The sequence below is a fragment of the Paramacrobiotus metropolitanus genome, unplaced genomic scaffold, assembly GCF_019649055.1.
Source record: "Paramacrobiotus metropolitanus isolate TYO unplaced genomic scaffold, Prichtersi_v1.0 Parri_scaffold0000052, whole genome shotgun sequence".
Taxonomy (NCBI): Eukaryota; Metazoa; Tardigrada; class Eutardigrada; order Parachela; family Macrobiotidae; genus Paramacrobiotus; species Paramacrobiotus metropolitanus.
The window spans coordinates 14,539-36,223 of NW_026570272.1; the positions used below are offsets into that span (position 1 = coordinate 14,539).

A 21,685-nucleotide genomic window follows, 5' to 3' on the forward strand; every position below is an offset into this window, starting at 1 on the left:
TTCCACGTTATTTATAGCAGATATGAGCTCACGCGTCCACGTGCTGACCACATCCGTGCAGTTGGTACTGGCTGCTTCCGTTAAACGGCATCGATAAATTTGGTTCCGACATTGTACGCAGAGCCACCTGTGACTCGTCGCAAAACATTACCCAAACACAACGTTATTATTCATACTCGTTGCTGCGTATTTGATAAGTCGTATTTGATTAGATAAAAAAGCCATTCCTCAACACACGGCTACGATACCGCAAAGTGACCGTAACTCAAGGATTTTTGGAAAATCTAACCCGGTAGATTGGTATCTGTGGTCACCCGATGGTGTGGACCCGGTATAATTCGATTATTGCGGCGCGCCTGAATATCTGTTTCATATCATGTGGTTTAACCTGTAATACAATTAATGAAAAGCTTCGTACTGAATTTGTTTGTTTTATCTTCAGCCATAATCAAATCAGGAAGCCCGCCACCGAGCGTGGAAAAACGTCCTTCCATATTAGTCCATTACATCAAGACACCTTCCCACTTGTTACCGATTCAGTTGTAAAGATCGAAGTCCATCGAAAGCAAGTGACGCATAGAAAAACAGCCATTAGCGTGATAACAGATGAACTGGCATGAAGACAGCAATGAACGCTACATCAAAACACCGCCATATGTTTTGGCGCCAAGAGAAGTGCAGTGCACTTGTATCTCTTGCTTGCATATTTTTCAGAGGAAATCCAGTGTGCATCTGCACAGTTTGGACTTTTTGCGATAACCGTATCTGTAATATTATTAATATGGCCCCGCGCAAAAGTAAAAGAAAATTAGCAGTAGAACTTGTTGAAAAGCTAATTTTATTAAATTCCTCGCGAACAAATTCATCACTGCGATTTTTATTGGATGAACAAGAATTACTGCTGCATTTGTCATCACGTAAACAGGAAGAACATGAGTCCCTTCTTTTAATGATTCGAGGTTACCTGCACGTTACTCGTTATTTAAATCACCGTTTAACGGTGCCGAAAAGTACTAATTTTCTTCGATTTATTTTGCCCCGCCTGGACGATGACAGATTCCGACAAGAATGCCTGATGGCATTATAGCTCGCACCGACCGGTGGATTAATTTTTTTGGCCATCAACAGTATTACAGTATATGACAAAATCAAATTTTGTAAAAACGAGGGTCAGTTAATTTCTTTGTCAATAGTATTCCACAGTTTATTAAACTGGTCTATTCTGAAAACCAACACACCATGAAGTTAATCTGCTTGCGCTCATTCATGTAAAACGTGCACACACTGATGAGAGAGTGCAATGCCGAAATGAAAAGCAGCTCGGGACCTGCTTTTCATTTCGGCATAACGTTTTGGAAGTTGTGTGTGTGTCATACTTCATATCGCCAATCCCAGCTGCTGCGCTTATCTCAATGGACTTTGATCTTTATAGCCAATTCGGTAACAAGTGGGAAGGTGTCTTGATGTAATGGACTATTGTAAATGACAGAAGCGCTTGAGTCAAATAAAACGACCAAGCGGTAAATTTACGGTATGATGTTGAGACAAGCGACCAGAATATAAGCGACCAGAATATAATTTCGTATACAACTAGGGGAAAGCTTGCACCCCAGTTGTCCGTTTCTGGACAATTTTAACGTCTGCCACGCGTTGTAAAGAGCCGTTCAGCTCATCCAGTGACGGATAGCGCCACAGATTCCAATACAGTCCGCTCTGCATTTTCGGATACGTCAGGGCAAAACTGAACTTGGTTACGTCTCGTCTGTCAACAATAAAGCATACGTCAGAAGAGAAATAAATTTTTTTAAATTCTTATAGAAATAACTGGTCAGTTTCTGCCCACACGGAAACATTTTGCTTAGAAAAATCGGAAACCGTCTGGTTATATAATATTTTTTTTAGAATCTAAAAACCCAGCTTGAAAAAGTATGCCCACCCTGTGGTCGGTAAATTGGTATCGCGTCCCGTTAAAGTAATTGAGAGCGTGATATTATCCATTACGACGGGGTTTGCGATGGCAAAAGCTCGCTGTACTGCATCCAAGATTTTACCGGCATCCTGCAAAGAAACCCAATCTGAAATTTTTCGATCGGCATGCCATCGAAACCAGGAGTCAAACCATAGATGTACTTATTTCAAAAATTCAACAAAGCTCTAGATCTCTCATGGTAAAGTCTTCAACAGCTTCAACATGTTGACTCTTTCCTCCGTGCACTTACCGGCGGGTTAAATGCGAATACGGAAGGTTTCGACATCCGTTCGACGTACAAGGTGAACGCTGCCGTAACGGGACACGTCAGCTCTTCGACCGGTAAGGGAAGCAACTGAGTCTCTCCTCTGCAGTTGCGTAGCGTCGCTGCTTTAATCGTATCCTCCCGGGAATCCTGTGCAGGATACCGCGTCAGTCTGTATGGAGAACTCGCCGGTAATAATACGCGAAACTGAAAACCATCGAGCTTGCGGTAGATTGTAGCAGAATGCAATAATCTGCCATCCACGACGTAAATCCACTGTGGCAGGGTTTTAAAACGCAGGGTCACAACAAAGTTAACCACCCAGCCATTCGGATCGAAGTCCCAGACACGCACTTCCGCCGAGCAGTTCGACGCTGAAAGGGTAAATAGTGTATAGTTTGCCGTTGCTGGTCTATGCAAAACTCACTGTTGCCGACATTCAGTTGTGATGTCATTAACGCCTGGAGTCCCGGTAACCATTGGACATTCAGGGGGCGGTCCAGGTACAGACGGAACGAATAGGCCGGGTTCACTGGCATCATCATGCCCAAGACGGATGGGTAGTAGCGATCGGTATGGTTGTTCAGTGGAGACAAATCAATACCGAGGAGACGGAATCGTCTGCCGTTTTTCTTCTGCACGATGAGAAGGAACGGAAAGCGCATTGCCCGCACACTGCTCGAAACAAAGGCGGGTGTTGTAGTGATGACACATTTCGCAAGCCGGCAAGGTGCACGCACAAGATGCACGCACCATAAATTGCACGATGTCTGCAGCGTGCACTCTATAAATCTATATAGTGCAATCCATATACTGTAAATCTACAAAATCTACTCTACAATTTACATTTACATTACACTATAAATCCCTTCGCATCGCATGCGACACCGCTGCCTCTTATATGTACGAGTACTGATTCTACTGATGTACAGTCCATTTCCGAATTTTTGGTTCAGAGGTGAAGACAAGGGCTTGAAAGCAAGCACAGTGCGCATACAACCACATTCACTACAGCAAGTCTGGACCAAAAGCTAGTAGGTACAAGCTTGTCCCGTAATTTCTATCGCACCAACACAGCGAAGAGTATTAATTCAAGGGTTTCGCGCAAAAATACACGCGTCCTTACCTTTACGATAGAAGCTACAGGATAAGCTTGCATATTCGTGCGCTTCGAAGTAAATTAAGTATTCGAAACCGAAATATCTCAACAGCGTTGAAAATTTGCCCCTACTCAGAATAAGTGCCATTGCTCTTGTATGGCACGATGCCCGGCTCCAAATTTCCAAAATGGATTTCCACATCGTCCACGCGCGCATCGCCGCAATCTCGTCTACGCCCTCTTTGAACAATTCCCATCACATCCGCCTTCAACTGGTCGGTGTCAAAAACGCCGGATGTAGCATTTGCCCGCAGGTACGCGGAGTCGCGTGCAGTATACGCGGTGGTCGCGGGATACTTCTGACCGTCGTATGCTGCCAGACCCTTGTCCTGCAGGCGCCGTTTAAAATCGTCCATGGAAAGCGGAACGATTCGCGAGGAATTCGCAGAGGAGATAGCATCGGTCACGGGCGGTGGCATAACATAGCAAACCGACATCAGCGGTGACCTGCATATGTGCAAAATATTTGTAACAGCAGTTGCCAATTGCCATCAATGCACACAGAAAGGGCAAACGGGACACACTGCTTTTTTTAAAAGGTAAAGTTTTAAAGATTAATCAAACGATCAACCTCTCCATTCTCGAGTTAAGGAAGTTGGCCCGGTACATGGTGTCAAAAATAGGATACATACACCAAAACTTTCGCTTTCGCGCACTCCGTCGAATCGCTTTCTTCCGAATCTCTTGGCACGAATGTTAAGAAAAGCACATAGTAACAATCACTGGTCACTTCATTTTACGAATTTTCGGTCCATAAAACGCACTAATTCGCTTAAAACTGGCCCGGAAAAGCTTCAAGTTATTCTACTAATGGATGCAAAAATATACTAATCCGCCAAAATATTTCTCTAGTCGGTAATGATTCGGCGATCAAGTTATAGCTGGCGCTTACCCGTCTGGAGAAAAGTACAAGGACCCGTTTTCAATGTTCAGGATTTGGGCGTGTACCGCTGTCCAGTTGCTTTTCTCTAAAACGTTATACGGATTAGCGCACCGGTTGATTCTTTTTGTTAAGCTGAACTGATGCCTGTTCAGTTTTAATGATTGGATGTACATACATAAACAGTGGACGACAAAATTGTCTAGCACTTATGTACTTAATCCCAAAACGCGCGTAACCAGGCATTTCCTATACTCAAACAACTAAATTTGGAACTGGCCATCGGCTTGTTGACTTAGACACTTGCACCTTGCGCATTTCCAAACGAAAATCATCGACCAATATCTCAAACGAATACCATCGACCAATATCTGAAACGAATGAGGAAAAAATTTCCAAAAAATTTGATACCAAACAAGTTGCTTTTCATGAGATTTAAGAAAAAATCGACGGATATCAAGATCCTCGTAGACATAGCATAGGATTTGAATCCGCGGTTTGGTTTAAGATTCCACACAGAAATCGTACGCTTTGTCTACGACAAACTAAAATGGCTCGATTTTCTCTCAGATTTTCATAAAAGATGACCAATTTTGGTATCGAAATTCTTGAAATTTTTTCCTCTTTCTTTTGAGAGATCAGCTGATGGTTTTTGTTGGGTAATGCGTAAAGAGCAATTAATCAAATTCTTGCGCGTTTCCTGTTTATTGGTCATTCGGTCCCGGACCGAATGTGACACAATTTGGACGTCCACTGTACAGTCGCGAAGGGGCTGTTACTCCACCAAGCTGTTTTTTTAGTCGTCAAGACGTCAAGTACTCAGATTAGTAATGTCGTGGAAGTCATACCGAGACTTGGTAGCCAAGCATAGGTGATTGCATCCTGCAGCTCGGTTACGGTGCGGTTGTTAATCTGTAGCGTCACATAGTGCCGCAGCAGCGACTCCTTCACTTCGAGGTACGTCTCGAAAGGCTGCGAGAAGGACGGCCGTGTATCGAAGCGTATGCCGACCACTCCAGCTAGATCGGAAAAGTCATCGCGTCCCCCTGTTGCATTACGCAGTTCCGTGTCCGACAGTTCCGAGTTCGGACAGAGGTCAAATGTTCCGGGCAGAATACTGTCGTCTCCTAAATCAAAAGTTTATGCACCAGTATCTTTCTTATGCACAAATCACATGCCGACATTTCAGGTAAATCAAAACGAAAAATTGAAACACAATTACGTTACTAGATTTAACATTGCACGAAATAATTTTTCAGCCGGTCGCTTGCACTCGTCAGGATTAGATTTACCTAATTCGCTGGCGGTGATGCGGGTCGACAAACTGATCGGTAAAGTTATCAGAACAGAAATAAAAAATAATAACATAATCTTCGGTACGCCACGAAATCGGCCCAATTGCTGTAGCGTAATATCCATGTTGAAAAAATAATCGAATAACTGTTGTATCAGCAAGTTACAACCAGAAATAAAATATTAGCCGGTATATTCACAAGCTGTGATCGTACACGGATGTATGCATCCGTTCAGAGCACGCCGTTGGCGCTAGCCCTAGGAATGTCAATAATTCATTTTGAGTTCCGGCTATTCCGGTGATAATAATCAGCGTTTTGAGATTTGCTGGCGCCTTGTTTTAGACGCAGCCTTAATCGGTTAATTACATGCTAACTTTACATCAGAAGCGGTTTTAATACTGGAAAGCAACTCAATCATTGTTACGGAAAACGGTATTAAGCGTTTCTGAAATCTATTCGAACCTGTTGAGCATCGGCTATGTTATAAAATAACGCTTTTTGCGAATCCTGAGTGGTTGCCGTTCAATTAAGCGATTGCTTCTCTCCTCAGGCGCACAGAATTAATAAGAATGCTGCTTGTTTTCTTTCTGCAGTGTGTGGGTTAAAGGTAGTGACGATGACAAATTGCCCCTGCGGAATTGTTCAATGTAGACATGCTTCCTAGAACAGTCGAATGACTATTGTTACTTGCAGCTTCGTTAAGTGACCCGAGCCGGAGTTAGCACAGTAGGATTTAACCGGAAACAGAGTACTGAATACGCTCGTACTTTCCTGTATAAAGAAGAGCGCCGGGCGCTTTCGTCATCATTCATCATTTTGAGTTAATCGAAGAAGCTTAGCTACCGTCAATGCGGCGTAGCAACGCCTGTTGAACCTCGAGTGGTCAACATCGTAGAAGATCAACTGCCATAGGGTGTGTCACAATTGCCTTGGAGAAACGGGCTATGACTGGCTTGGGATGTGACATGCATGGACGCAGTTGCTTTTTCTAATGTCATCAGCAGCAGTACCAAGGCATGCAGAAGCAGCCAAAAAAGCCGATGAAAAAGGCGCCGGAAATATGAATACTGTATTTAGCCAACGATTACATGGTTGTTTCTTTCGCTTTTAGGACTTTCGGCGTTATTGTCCCTGCATGTCTACAGCTTCTGCGCGAACTAGGTACACGGTTACTGGGTGATGATGCTCGTACGAGTTTTTGCTGCAGCGACTTAGCAATTTAGATAAAGCAGGGAAGAGCGTTTTCCATAGCCTTGACCGTCCCACGTTCTAACGGTCTTAATGCTGTTTAGTGCACTACTTTGTTTTATAATGTTTTTAACATTATACAACATTCACCCCTTTATTAGACCCATGCAGCTGAGAACCGGACAGTCCGGTGGATTTTAACAAAGGGGCAGTTTTCTATTATAACATTCACCTTTCTATAACTACAGCATACACCTGACAGTACGAAACGGCATCAAAAATTGAAGAAAACCAGATATTCCTTCTGAAGCATAAACTGCCAGTAACACTACAATGTCCCTACGTAACAAACACCTCTTAACAACATTAAGAGAGCTAAGAACGGTGTACGCGTTTTACTGTATGGCGAGTCAATGCTTCAATCACTTCCTTCCATTCATCCGATACAGCATTCGTGGTGAGTCTGTAGGGATCACTATCCGGTGATAAGCGCAGCTCTAGACCATCGAGTTTGCGACAGATTATGGCCGAGTGCGACATTCTGGCATCCGGGGCGTGCAGCATCCATGGTTGGGGTGTATAAAGCAGAATGACAAAAAAAGTTAATAGCCGAACCATTCGGATCAAAGTCCCAGACGCGCACTTCCGCCGAGCAGTTAGACGCTGAAAGAGCAAACATTCTGGTTCACCATACCATACAGCTGCAATGTCGCAGTTAAATTCACCATTGCCGGTTTGATTCAGTTGTGATGTCATCAAAGCCTCCAGTCGCGGTAGCCACTGGACATTCATAGGCCGATTCAGGTACATACGGAATGACCAGACCGGATTCGCTGGCGGCATGTCCAAGTGGAGATAGTAGCGATCGGTATGGTTGGTCAGCGGGGTCAAATCGATATCGCGGATACGGAATCTTTTACCGTTTTTCCGCTGAATGATGATAAGGAGAGGAAAGCGCATTGCCCGAACACTAATCGAAACAAAAACAACCGGTGTTGCAGTGGCAGCAGTGCTTACACACTTCAGAGTTGTTCGCAGAGCGTGCAATTTAGATAATTTTATTTTTTCGGCAAAATAATCTTGCATAAATATGGGTTTTCCTGTTTTATGTATGCTCGAATAATTTTACTACAGTATAGCGTAACGGTGTTGAAAAACCGCACTTACTCAGAATAAGTGCCGTTCGTTCTCAATGGCACGATGCCCGGCTCCAGATTTCCAAGATAAATTTCCACATCCTTCACGCTCGCATCGCCGCATTTCTGTCGACGCTTTTCTTGAACAATTCCCAGCACATTCGCCTTCAACTGGTCCGTATCAAAAACGCCGGATGCAGAATTTGCCCGCAGGTAAGCGAAGGTTGGCGAAGCGGTGGGATAATAATAATAATATCATAATATATCGGACCGTCGTATGCTGGTAGACCTTTCCTCTCCAGTCGCCGCATAATATCGTCGACGGAAGGTGGAACGATTCGGGAGGAATTCGCAGAGGATAGCGCACCGGTCACGGGTGGCAAAATATAGCAAATCGACATCAGCGGTGATCTGCATATTCGAAAAATAAAAACTGGTCCGAAAACACCTATTATTTCAACCACGTATGGATAGCTTAGTTAGATATCGATTTCGCACGATGGGTCATGTCATATCTTTCTGGCGGTTACCCGTTTGCAGAAAAATGCCAGGTCCCATTTTCAATATTTAAGATTTGAGCGTGGTTCGCTGTCCAGTTACTTCTCTCTAGAACACACGTATTAGTCAGGGGATTAGTGATGACGTAGTAAAGTCGTACCGAGACTGGGGAGCCAAGCATAGGTGAGTGCATCCTCCATCTCGTTTACAGTTCGGTTGTTAATCCGCAGCGCCACATAGTGCTGGAGCGCTGACTCCTTCACTTCGAGGTACGTCTCGAAATGCTGCATGATGTAAGGCCGTGTGTTGAACCGTATGCTGGCCACACTAAGAAGATCGCGAACGGCATCTTCGTGACCTTGTCCCGGTGTTGCACTGAGCATTTCCGTGTCCGACGCATTTGGACACAGGTTAAACGTCCCCGGCAGGAATTCGTCCTCTCCTAAAATAAGTTTTTGTGCGCCACTGACTGTATGGACAATCACATGCCGACACTTCTGATTACGTTGCGGGTGGATATAGACTGCACAAAAATAATTTATTGATTCCGTAGTTTGCACTGGGCAAACGATAATACTGACCTAATTCGCCTGGAATCCACGTGTTATTGAGGAGAGGACGTGTGAGCTCGTTGCCGGTTATGATGTCAGTCGACAAAGTAATCGGTAAAGCTACCAGGGTCGAAAGAAAAACTAGTGACTTAAATTTCGATACGCTAGGAAATTGGATTGATCGTTCTAGCATCTTATCCATGTTGTAGATAGTAATATTTAAGTAGTAAGTAATATTTGCATTACCGGTGCGTCAGCAAGCTACAAACTGGCATTAGCCGGTACAGGAATGTTCTTGTTATGCAGTTATTTATACGCATCCGTTCAGCATACGCCGTTGGCATCGATATGTCAGCTGTTCACTTTGAATTCCGGCTCAACTTATAGTGCTCACAATAACTGGTAGTTGCAGAGGAAGCCATCCTCGGTTGACATTCGAAACGATTCATTGTTTATTGTTTTCTGGGGAAACAACTCAATCACGGTTGAGGGAAACGCTGTTAAACACTTCTGCGGCTTTTTTGTGCAGTATGTAACGCTTTTTCGGAATCCTATTGGTTGCCGGTAATTATCCGTCTTGTTTGTTTGTTTGTTTGTTTAATCAGCTTAACGTCTACAACAATCAGGACAATCCTGCACGAGGTTGTAGACTACCAGAAGAGAATGTGCTTTCATATAAACGAAAGCACGGCACATAACAAAACAGTCAACAGTTCATCAGAAATTTACAACAAAGGATAGTGTTCAGCATTAAGGAAACGTTTAGTCCAGCGTAATTCCGTCCATTTGATGCGATCCAAACTGGCGCCGAAACAGGCGATGCTTGAATGCGACTCTTGAGGAAGTTTCAGCTCGTTCCAAAGCTGCGACATAAGGAATGCGAAGCTCCTTTCACTTAGCAAGGTCCGTCCGTTTGAACTTGTCCTTGAGGGTTCCACTGCATACGGATGTTCGTCCAGGGCGGTGGCAAGGCGCGTTCTTCCTGCAACACATTGAGAAACGGCAGCAAACTTTTCACGAAGCTTAAAAAACTTTTCGCCGTAAGGGACAAGGCTAAAAACGATTTTGTACACGAGAAGAAGTGACTTTTTAATGCGGTTAAGCAACAGCGAGTTATACTTAGCCAGTCGTAACACTTCGGGGTATTGGAAACTGCAAGGTCCTAAACGAATAGTCTTTAGGAAGCGATACTGACATTTTTCAACGAGGTCAATTAACAACTTCTGCTGACAGAATGCGATTGTGCTACCGTAATCAGCGATCGGCTTAACGAGCGAATCGTACAACTTTTTCCTAGCTGCACTATTCTGATATGGAAACAGAGCGTTCAGGTACCGGATTCGTTTCCTTATCCTACTTGCCAAATTTTCGCTGTGGTATTTCCAGTTTAGGTGGCGGTCAAGGTAGATTCCTAGATATTTTGCATTTTCCGCATTCGGTATACTCTCGTTGTTGATAAAGTACACACTACCTTGCAACTTAGCGCGCTTTTTCGTGAAACGGATATGCGTCGATTTTTTAGGATTAAATTTTAACTGATGATCGGCAGCATATTTCAAGACTGTATCTAGGGAAGACTGCAGATTCTGTTCGTCTTGTACTGACTCTATTTTCTGCAAAACACACATATCATCGGCAAAAACAAGTATTTCGCTGTCACCAGGCAGATCATCTATGTCATTCGTAATGCATAAGAACATCTGCGGGCCTATTTTCGACCCTTGAGGTACGCCGCTTGTGACATTCTTAACAGAGGAAATCATACCGTTTATGATCACAGCCTGGGATCTGCCTTGCAAGTAGTCACTTAGCAAGTCTATTAAATTTTCATGCACATCTAGATTACGTAGCTTTGTGATTACAGTTGCATGGTCGACTCTGTCGAAAGCATTACTGCAGTCCAGAAAAACACAATCAACATCGATTCCATTATCAATGAAGTTCATGACTTTCTGAACTAGGATCTGGCATAACAATTCAGGAGAGTGCTTTTTTCGGTAGCCGAATTGATAATTTCTGATCAACCTGTTAGCGGTCAAGTGCGACGTCAGTTTATCATTGATGATTGTCTCTAAAACCTTTGAAAGGGGGTGAAGACAACTGACAGGCCGCCAGTTTTTTGGTATCGTAAGGTCACTCGACTGTTTTGGGACAGGAGTGACGAAGGATAGCTTCCAAGTTTCAGGAAATTTTCGTTCGAGAAAACAATTATTAAATAAAATTCTTAACGGCGTTATTAAGGCGGAACCACATGCTATTATTAACTGATTCGTGAGAATGAACGGGCCACTGCTTTTCGACACGTCTACCGCTTTTAAAACATTCCATACATCATTGTCAGTTACAAAAATGTTTTCTGTTAAACGGTTTCTGCAAGTTATTATGTTTCCTGAGCAGTGGGAAGAGCACGGAACAAGGGTGCTGACGTAGTGTGAATTTAAAACATCTGCTTTCTCTCCGTTGGTAGTGGCAACATGGCTTCCATACCGTAGTATTGGCATACTATCCCTATCCACACTTTTTCTTACAAACGACCAAAACTTTTTTGGGTTTGTTCGCGAAGCTGTTGCAATATCCTGAAGCTTTCGGTTCATGAAATTTCTTATCAGTACATCACATTTTCGAGCGTGTTTTTTCCAGTTGCTTCTTAACTTCGTCTTACGTTCACCGGTACTTGCATCTACGTAACGCTTGTGCGCGGTATCGTGCATTCGGATCGCACGCTTTAAAGGAAGAGGATACGTAATATCAAATCGCTTTGGAGTAAGCTTTATTCTTTCGAAAAACTTAAAAGCTTTGTCAACAATTTCGTCCTCAATTTTAACTGCCACTTCAGTACAGTTTCTATTTGATAAAATTACAGTCCAGTCAATTTCAAAAAGTGCATTACGGAAGGGCAAAACACGCTGGCGAAATTTTCCATACAAACTTGTAAGATTCTTGTGATTTATTTTTCGGTAAAAGAACACTGAACGATATTCCATCGTGATCGTTAGTGCTTGCTGGTGGGCTGCAAGCACCGACATAATCGATGTACCATTTAGTTGGAACGATAACCAAATCTAAAACACTGTTGATACGAGTCGGAAAAGTTACAATTTGTTTCAGATTAAATTCTTTTAACGATTTTAACAAATGCTGTCCATGCACAGTATTTGACGTTAATGCTTGCCAGTTAATTTTGGGACAATTAAAATCCCCCATCAGTAGAAGCCGCTGCATATCGTTTTCGACAAACTTTTCGCTCAAATGTTCAAGAAAACGTGGTAGTATTTCCGCAATCTTATCAGGGGAGCCATAAAATACACCAGCAATTACGTTAATACTGCTAATCTCAACCGCAACAAATTCAATGTCATCTCTCTCAAGGTCCGACCGTCTTTGTCCAGCCAAACATTTTTGACAATTAGAGCAACACCACCACCTGACCTACCGATACGTTCTCGACGAAAAACATTAAACATTCTGCCGTCTCTAAATAGCTTATCGGGCAACCCAGGCTTATCTTTGGTCTCAGTCAGACCTACAATATCTTGACCTGTGCAAAACATTTTTACTTCTTCTGATTTAGTTGAAATTCCGTTGATATTACACAATTTAATGGCTACTTGAGATAACAGGCGTTTACGATTACATCTGATGTTCGTTCTAGATTTCAGTGATCTGAGTTTAAATTACCGTTATTACCGTTATTCTGGCCGCCCGCTGGCTTTGGAAAATATTTCCAAAGTTTAACAGAAATGTTACTCGGCCAGATTTGTGCATTCATACACACAAGTTGTGATCAAAACGTTGTGATCAAACCTTGTAACTCTTGTTCTCTCCTCAGGCCAGCATGATCATTAATCATGCACTGTCTGCTTTCCTTCTGCAAAGTGTTGGTAAAAGATAGTAGCGATGACACACGATCCTTGCGGAATTGTTCAATCTAGACATGCATCCTAGAACAGTCGAATGACTACTGTCACTTGCAGATTCGTTAAGTGACCAGAGTCGGAGCCGGCGCAGTAGGATTTAACCGGAAACAGAGTACGTAAAACGCTCGCGCGTGTCTGACTTTCCTTGTATAAAGAGTGCCGGACGCTTTCATCGTCTTTCATCGTCTTTCGTCATCTTCAGTCAAGTTATTGGGAGAAGCTAGGTTACACCGTTAACGTGGCGTAGCAATGCCGGTTGAATCAATAAGCTCTTGTTGTTGTAGTCAGTCTCTCTGCTAGTGAGGTCGTGACCGTTAATAAACCAGCTGCAGTGAAACCAACATCGTAGATGATCGATGGCCAGACGGTGTGTCACATTTGCCTTAAAGAAACAAACTACGACTGGCTTGGGAAGTGACATGGGTGGACTCACTGGACTGGACACAGTTGGTTTTTCAAATGTCATCAGCAGCAGTACCAAGGCAGGCAGGAGAAGCAGCCCAAAAACCCGATAAGGAAGGCGCCGGAAATATCCGGAAATATGAATATCTAGCCAACGATTACATGGTTGTTTCTTTAGCTTTTAGGAATTTCGGCGTTGTTGTCCCTGCATGTCTAAAACCTCTACACGATCTGGGCACACGGCCACTGGGAAGTGACGCTCTTACGAGTTTTTGCTGCGGCGAGTCAGCATTGGAATACAGCGGGAAGTGCGTTTTCCATAACATTGACCGTCCCACGTTCTACTTTTTAGTGTTTTACTTTGTTTTATTATGTTTTAAAATGTGAGGCTCATAAGCTGGCTGATTACTAAAGCAATATGAATTCCATCATCGTTACGTATACCCTTATACAACATTCACCCCTTTATTATATAGATGCAGCTGAGAACCGGACGGTCCGATGGATTATAACGTGGCACGGTTCTTGTTTTGGAACAATTAAGCTTGTTCGGAATTTAATTTCACCCATAACTTCCCAGTCGGATGTTGCGCGCACAAACGGTTTTCACAACAACATATACGATGCATACCATTTGGCCACAGCATACAATACAACAAAGCGATGCAAAAAAGTGCCTGGGAGATCGGGCATGCGCGAAAGTGTGTATGTACAGTACCCTTAATTTGAAAACCTTGTACCGGGGGTCACTTCCCTTAAATTTTGCAGTTTGCTACGCAGCAGTTTGGTACGCAGTTCTTTGTTAATGCCCCGGAATAAGTCTATAAATGTCAGACTGTGGAAAACAGCAAAAGACCATTTTGGGACTAGATATGTAAGACATACACATAAGGCGGTGCCGCAGGAACATAAACATAATGCTTCCGTACACCGACATAAAGTCGAAATGCATAAAAGCCGAGCCACAAAAGCACAAACTAATGTGGTTATTTACAATAAGGCAGATATTATAAAACACCATGAAGAAAAACACAAATGTGACCAAACAGTTACTCCTCCCTGGAGGCCCGGGCAAACCGCCCATTTCTTGCATGCTTTGAAGGGATACCGGAACTTCCACGCGTACCTTGTACTTATAAAGTGTCATGTGCTTATAAAGTGTCAGATATGGCACGATAGGAACACTGTTTCTACAAACACGAAACAACTACGTAAATGCTTCGAATCAGCGCTCTACAGCTTATCCGAGGTTTTCCCGCGTGCATCCCACTTCTGCACGTAGCGCCATAAGGCACGCTGGCACAACGTGTTCAGCTGTCGGACGTTCACGCTAGCAACATTGTCCTCCGTCCACCTGATTCCGCGATAGTGAGCAGAGGGTCGTGGATCTCCGGTTTGACAATTCTTTAGAATCTGGAGGGTAAGAAAAGAGCATTCCTGTAGAAAACATCACCGCAGCCTTGTTGGAGTAACACACCACTCTGCGGCACTTCAGATTTTGAACTACTACAATGCCTTCTCAAGTCTTCTCATCGATGGCCGTTTAGACGTACAAATTCTCTACGCCATTAGCGTATACAGGCATTAACCTGACCGCATTTCTTGCCATTGCCATGTTTTGACTTTATTCAACTTGAACGAGCTGGTTTTCTGCATCAGAATCACTTCGAGCTTATTGACCCTGCACCTTGGTCAGCCCTGCTGCACCGGGAGTTCACGCCGCACTTTGTGGGATTAGAAGTGAAGGTTTACGTCGTAATATTGCGAAACGTATAACAGAGTCAGCCATAAGTCGGCAGTCCGTGGTGATCTTAGCGAGGGAGGGCGGTCAGATGAAGATCCTGTCTGTTGAGGAAATTCCGAAAAATGGCGATGGAGCGGAATCGAACCGCTGGCTACCGGGTGAGATCCACGTAGCACAGCCACTGTGCCATCGCCGCTGTTGGCGAAGATCAAGATATTTGTGCTTGAGCTTGAGCCAACCAGTAGGCGGCGGATGGGCGGCTGCTGTGGGTGCAGAGGATTCTCCTCTTACAAACAGTTGACCTAACACTTTGACAATAGTAATAGCTGTTCTGCCAAACGCGAAAATGCTAAGTCCTTGACAGGGCTTCCGAAGATTCATAACTTTAATACAAAAACGGCTTTCTTTTAGTGTTACCTTTTTGACCATCCAAGCCTTATCACGCTTCCCTGCGCAACCGCCTATGCAGTGGGCGATGCGCTCCACATTTAACGGCATTCCACTGCCCAACACATGCTCCTCAAACACGTTCCACATCAGCGTTTCGTCCACATTCACCAGGACGAAGACCGCCAACGGAATGGCAAATTCCGCTGTCGCTTTGCCAACGTCTCCATATTTCAGGGAATAATCTGTCCAAATCAAACGATCACAACAGTTGGCCAGTCCCGCATAGTGCGCGGCCATTTCAGCGAACACCATAGGCAACTCCAGCAACTCGTATCCACACGGAATGACCATCAGAGACCGATGCTGCACGACCAAGCGGTGAACACGACTGCCGGCTTCGTTCAAGACGCCTTTAATCAAGGTCAAAGCTTGATTGCTCTTCCTGAAAGTGTCTATATCACCGCAACGCACTTCGGTGTCCCCGATACAAATGCTCTGCGTTGCTGGTGTGATGTACTTGAAGATGCAACTGTACAAGGCCAGATACCGATGCCACTCTCCCTCCGGTCGCGATGAAACGGCCGGATGCGGACGCAGTACATTGACGCGAACATCTCGGCACATCTCCGTCAAAGTGAGAATTCGTTCCCATCCGCGGCAGCTGCGGCGGCAGCGCTGTCGGTCGATCGTGTCCAACGACAGGAAGACCTCTTTCATGAGTTCTACTGGCAACGCTGCCAGATCGCCATCATCCTCACTGGCCCGCTTATTCCGCTCTGGTTCACTGGTCACTTCGTCCAGACGGTTCGAATCTTCAGAGAAATCATGGCTGGACAGTACGAATTCCCGTTTCTTCTTTTCGAAAAACCTCGTCTATGGTAAGAATTAAAAACCGTCAGTATTTCTGATAGAATTAACGTGGTTTTGGTAGTTTGCTTTATTCAAGAGTAAATCTGCACATCGTAACATTGTAAAAGATTTCCTTATATGCTCAGTAAAACAGTCACACGTTACTCAGAAGTTTAGTCAAACTTCTCCTTCAAGGTTAGTGTAAAACAAAGGTGTACAACATGAGTAACATCGTCTGAATAACCCGTACAATCATTAATTCTAACAATTTCCATCGTTACTGTCGAACAACTTACGATCGTAATGTCCTTTATCAAACCGTGTGCGCGCCGCCGGATGTAGTGCATTTCCTGGCTGAACACGCGAGTAAACCGCAAAGAGAATCTGTCTTCCATGGCACGGATTAATTTGGCGACTAGGCAAGGCTGGAGAATCCAGTAGCCGTGCGGCAGAATACACGTCCGTATTTGGAAATCACTGGATGCCAGACGCCGGCGCGACCGTTTGTTCTCCGCGAGCGGCAGCCGGATCTGCTTGTCGGGCACTATTTCGACCCAACGCTGTTCAGGCATTATCACCTCCACCCGCGCATAATCCCGCATGTGGGCAAAACAATCGATGAGAATTCTCCCGGGATACCACTTCCATGGATGATCGGGACGATCAAATAATAGTACCTGTTATACAGGGTTCTACTAGTAAATGAGAATACGCGGATGATACTAAATAAGCTTTAATGATAAACGTACAGTCTGTGATAATCGTAGAGAAGTAGCATCGAGATGATCGTAGAATGATGAGAGCATGAATATCGTACGAGAGAAGCAAAAGCGTTTATATACGACTAATACGAGTAAAAGAGGTGAAGGTATTTAGGTAAATAACACAAGAGGCTATGTAGATGTACAGACATGACACGGAAATACATTCTCTATATGACACACCTCCACAACAGCTCCCTGAAGCGGTCGGACAGTCGAGCTATAGCCTGGATGGGTGAAGCAGCCGAATGCCTGCCCGCAATCTACCAGCACGGACCGCTGCTCTGGACACCCAAAATCCACGATAAGACGCCCTTCTCTATCTCCGCCATGCTCCAGGCCAATGACGTGACCGTGCTGCAGGAAACCGTGCATCTTCACATCGATAGCATTCCATGCACACACCGACCGTTCGCCGTTGTTGTACAGGTACATGGTTAGGACGCTCTGGATAAGGAGGAGAAAAATCTCTGGCGCAGAGGCACAGAAATATTTTAAGCAAAGTTATTAAATTCCTGGAACGATACGCGCATGATCGAAGACTGTCATTACTGGAATTGCGGTTACTGATTTGTAAAACTGTGACTAAATCAGAAAGTTATTTGGACCTTTAAAAGTACTGGCACTGGATGGAGTTATCCCCCATCTGCGCATCCCATAGCGTGGGGAATCATGCGCACAGAAATAATAACCTAAATCGAACCAAATGGAAAGCTTCAAGCATTAGAAGTGCTTAATTCAGGACCGTTTCCCACTTCCGGACATTTCCGAGACGTTTGTAGGGCAGAACCATTACATTTGGGTAAATTGTATCCGCAATATCGGTTAGACGTTAATGTGCTGAATTCTCGTCCCATAAAGCGTGCACCTGGCTCAAAGCGTAAAATGAGCAGATATGCACACATTAGGAGTGACTTATGCTGACAACAATAATACTATGATTAAACAGTGCCACTGACAATCCGTCCTAATTGTGATGCTACCGTTGTATGAGTAAGAATGTGGGTATAAGAAATCGCGCACAGTGTTACTGTAGATAAGGAGCTTACACCGATAGATAAGCCATAAAGTCACAGATATCACGTACCAAAAGGTCTGTTTACCAACGCGTGGGCCTTCCTTTAGTAGGGCAATGTTTGTGCGCCGCTCGAAATCGGATAAATGTTACTGTACTCTCACAATGCGTACTAGTATTCGATAATGTGTGAATAATCTTGACGCGTCACTAAAAACATGTGCTCGCTGCACGTGATGAGTCACTTACACGCGCACACAGTGCGCCTTTTCATAGTTTAATATACTGCACTTATTAAATGTCTTTCACCCACGTGCTCACTAGTACTGTGTAGTGTAGTGTGTACTTATGAGTACGCTGACTTGGTATAATGAGCTTAAAGTACGAGTGATCTGCTGTACCGTCTGTTTGTATTCCGGTGTAGTTTATTGATAGCACTGCTTAACTTTTTTGTGTTAACGCAGTTTGTGTTCCTTTTAATTAAACTTGGCAAAGATGTAACCGTAATAACTAATTAATTTAACCAGGGTGCAATTAACTTTTTCACTACTAACAAGCAACAACTGTCTGTAACTGTTGCGTTATTATGGACAAGATAACAACGGCAAATGTACCTGTGTTGTTGGCAGCTATCTGTATGTAAAACTGACCTATGGTCAGTAGATCGGTCTCACTATTCCTGTGTTGCAGTGAGCAGTTCGTCCTTGGCAATGGGAATTCTCTTATGTCCGTACTCAATAAACGTGCATGCACAGTACCTCTTGATCCTCCAATAATCAGCACAATATCATATGCACTTACAAGCTTTCTTTCACGCCACTTTGTCGCAATATAGAGTTCTCTTGTAAGCGCTTCTGTGCTATACTTTGCAGGTCGACGATGACCTTTATGTCTACTTATGTATTAGACAACGCACAACGCACCGTATGTCTGTGACCTTTAATCGAAATATATCACTATGCCCACTATAACAATGCTAATGCTAAGCTAGCTATGCCAGGGGAGGCTCGCAATGGGCTGATGTGGTGCTGTGGTGGATGGGGCTTTATATATCGTCCCGGTCGAGGTGCGCTCGACGATCGCGGGCGGGGCTGGTGTAGGGAGGATCCAATGGCGGGGCGCACGACGGCATAGTGATGTAATATGCCGTCAGAATGACCGCGCGGGAATGTGCCCGGCATACCTGCACGCGCACTTCCGGTGACTAATGGCGGAGCGCTGGCGGTGAGGTTCGACTAGTGACGATGTCGTCACACCAACACCAAATTCGGCTTCCACATTGTTGCAGTCGTGCACGTGTCTGGAAGGTACTTTAGACTGTTTAGATATCCGGAATGACAGGACGCGTGTGCGCATACAGAGCCCTGTAGCACAAACTAGTGGACTCGCGCTAGCGGCCGGCTTCTTCCAGACGCTTGATCTTGATCCGCATTTGCCGATCCCGTACTTCCAGGTCATAGCTATCTGCTCATACTGGACTTTATTGGTCAAATCAATGCGACAATACACAAATTTGAAGAGAAAAAAACACGCTAAACTATAACAGAAAAATTTCGTTCAGCTTATCCAGTCCTTCCATCGTGCCCAGCACTGACGCCGCATTTCCCCGTTGAATTTCTATGGACAAACGCTGCCGCAGAAATTCGAGCGAGCGTGCTTCTCCGGTGTGCTGCTGCAGTCTTTTTCCCAGTTCTTTGATGATGGCGATCGCCGACGGTCCCCACGGGCCCAGTGTTTCAAAAGCGATCGGAACGAATAGGTAGCGGCCGGCCAGATAGGAATATAGCCCTGATTTTCTTAACTCTGCCTGCATGGCGGCCGCTCCAGCTGTGATGGAAGTGGCCTTGACATGCGAAAGCGCAACCGTGTCTACACAGGTTACGTCCCAAGCGAGGCATAATCCGCGTTTCCATGCAAAAGTCGTGCAGCCATCAGGGCGGCATTCATTGGTGTGAGAAGTGCCGCGCGGTTCCAGTTTCGCTGGCACACCGGCGGATACTAAGGCTCTGCAGAAGATACTGTTTAAACCGCCGTGGCGCGGATGTCGACCGGCGGAAAAGGCACATGACAGCCCATGGTGCCCGTAACCACCAACAGGTTTGTGGCACTTGACGCAGTCGTGGGGTTCGCAGATCGTGGCACCGAGACGGAGGTCGATGCTGATCTTCAGTTCGTCGTCGCCCAGTAGATTACCGATGTGAGCGGACGACAAAGCGCTCAACCAGATGCCGGCCTCTGGTCTAGACTGGGCAAGCAGGCGCGCTGTGTTGACTTCGTCTCCTTGAAACGCCTCCAGGAGGGCCGCAAGAGATACGTTGCATAATGGCAAGTCCCAGGCCTTTTGAGACTCCTGAAATGCAGCTTCCGGGAGGTACGGGTTGGCGGGCTTTTAATTTCCATGACTCCGAGGCACCAGTAACGTCAACAGCGGTGCGGTTAGGCAGTAGTGCAGAAAGCAAACCGGATACGGAATGAATCGAAGCCAGGAAGGCTGGAAGGGATAATTCTTCCTACCGGCGGATGCCGATTCCACCTCTGCTAACCGGTAATGTTGCTTGACGCCAAGGCGGGTAGTCGTTGTGATTGGTCCGTACATTCGACAAATTCTGGAAGCAGGAGCGCATTGCTTCGTCCAGCTGGTATAGTAATGCGGGATATTTCCATGCATTACAGCACCGCAACATGTAGATAATTTTCGGAGCGCCGAGACAATCTGCTCATTGGTCTACGACACATGCGTTATCACTTCAAGTGTTGGAACTGTCCAACAGCCGATGGCCGTTGCAGAACAAGCAGCACTTACCGAGTTGCGCCGCGTCGTGATCCGATAGTGACGGCAGACACCGGCATTCCGCGGGACCCTGCAGTACAGGACGGACCTAGGCGGTGGCGGACTGGGGATGAGAAGTGGTCACTAAAAAAAGCGGTCAAAATACAGCTGATCGGTACAGTGATTTGGCGTACAGAAGGCTTGCAGTAATAATTCACAACAATTACTGCCAATCATATTAAAGGTATATGGATTGATTACTGTACTGACGGAGTTCCAAGGAATCGTTTATCCATATGTAATATTTTTATTTCACAAAACACGGCTACAATTGAGAATCAAGCACAGAACTTATCACAACAAAAACAGTTCATTTAACGCTGCCGCTCCTTCCATGGTACCGAGTACGGAAGCGGCGTTGCCCCCGTTGGATTTCCAAGGACAAGCGTAGACGAAGAAACTCGTGAGAGCGAGGTTCACCCGTCTGGTGTGCGAGCCGCTTACCGATTATCCATATTGTCAGCGCCTATCTATATACGTTCCTATTGCTTAGTGAATCAGGCAGCAATTTGTTTAGCAGGTTTTTCTCAAACTTCAAAGAGCATCGTACAGCTGAGTCAGCAGTAGGGTTGTCATCCCACCAAGGTTTTGGAGGTGGGATGTGATGGGAATGTGAACGGGAAGTGATGTGATTGGTGGGATAGATTATTAATTTATTGCATAATTTCTGACATATTTTTCACAACAAAAATTCAAAATTTTTTGCTAACTTTTTTCAAGAAAGATGCCTTTCAAAAAAGTTGAAAAAACCTGCGCAACTATGTAATTAAGCTACCACAAGTTGACATCCGTTCAAAGCCAAAACTGGCAAGCAACGAAGTCTTATGGTCCTCGCA

The 21,685-nt window shown here is 44.8% G+C and overlaps 2 protein-coding genes across 2 annotated transcripts; both read right to left on the reverse strand.

The window, feature by feature from the left end:
• Positions 1-1,380: 1,380 nt before the first annotated feature.
• Positions 1,381-6,000, reverse strand: LOC129592415 (uncharacterized). Its single transcript, XM_055488441.1, has 8 exons — positions 5,566-6,000; positions 5,122-5,400; positions 4,286-4,361; positions 3,466-3,840; positions 2,662-2,909; positions 2,220-2,608; positions 1,937-2,058; positions 1,381-1,762 (listed from the first exon to the last, which is right to left on the reverse strand). The coding sequence occupies exons 1-8, from the start codon at positions 5,690-5,692 to the stop codon at positions 1,591-1,593; spliced, it is 1,788 nt and encodes a 595-aa protein (XP_055344416.1). The 5' UTR covers positions 5,693-6,000; the 3' UTR covers positions 1,381-1,590.
• Positions 6,001-12,025: 6,025 nt separating this feature from the next.
• On the reverse strand, positions 12,026-17,991 carry LOC129592435 (uncharacterized). Its single transcript, XM_055488474.1, has 4 exons — positions 17,188-17,991; positions 16,540-16,920; positions 15,422-16,267; positions 12,026-14,673 (listed from the first exon to the last, which is right to left on the reverse strand). The coding sequence occupies exons 1-4, from the start codon at positions 17,437-17,439 to the stop codon at positions 14,494-14,496; spliced, it is 1,659 nt and encodes a 552-aa protein (XP_055344449.1). The 5' UTR covers positions 17,440-17,991; the 3' UTR covers positions 12,026-14,493.
• Between the last annotated feature and the right edge of the window lie 3,694 nt (positions 17,992-21,685).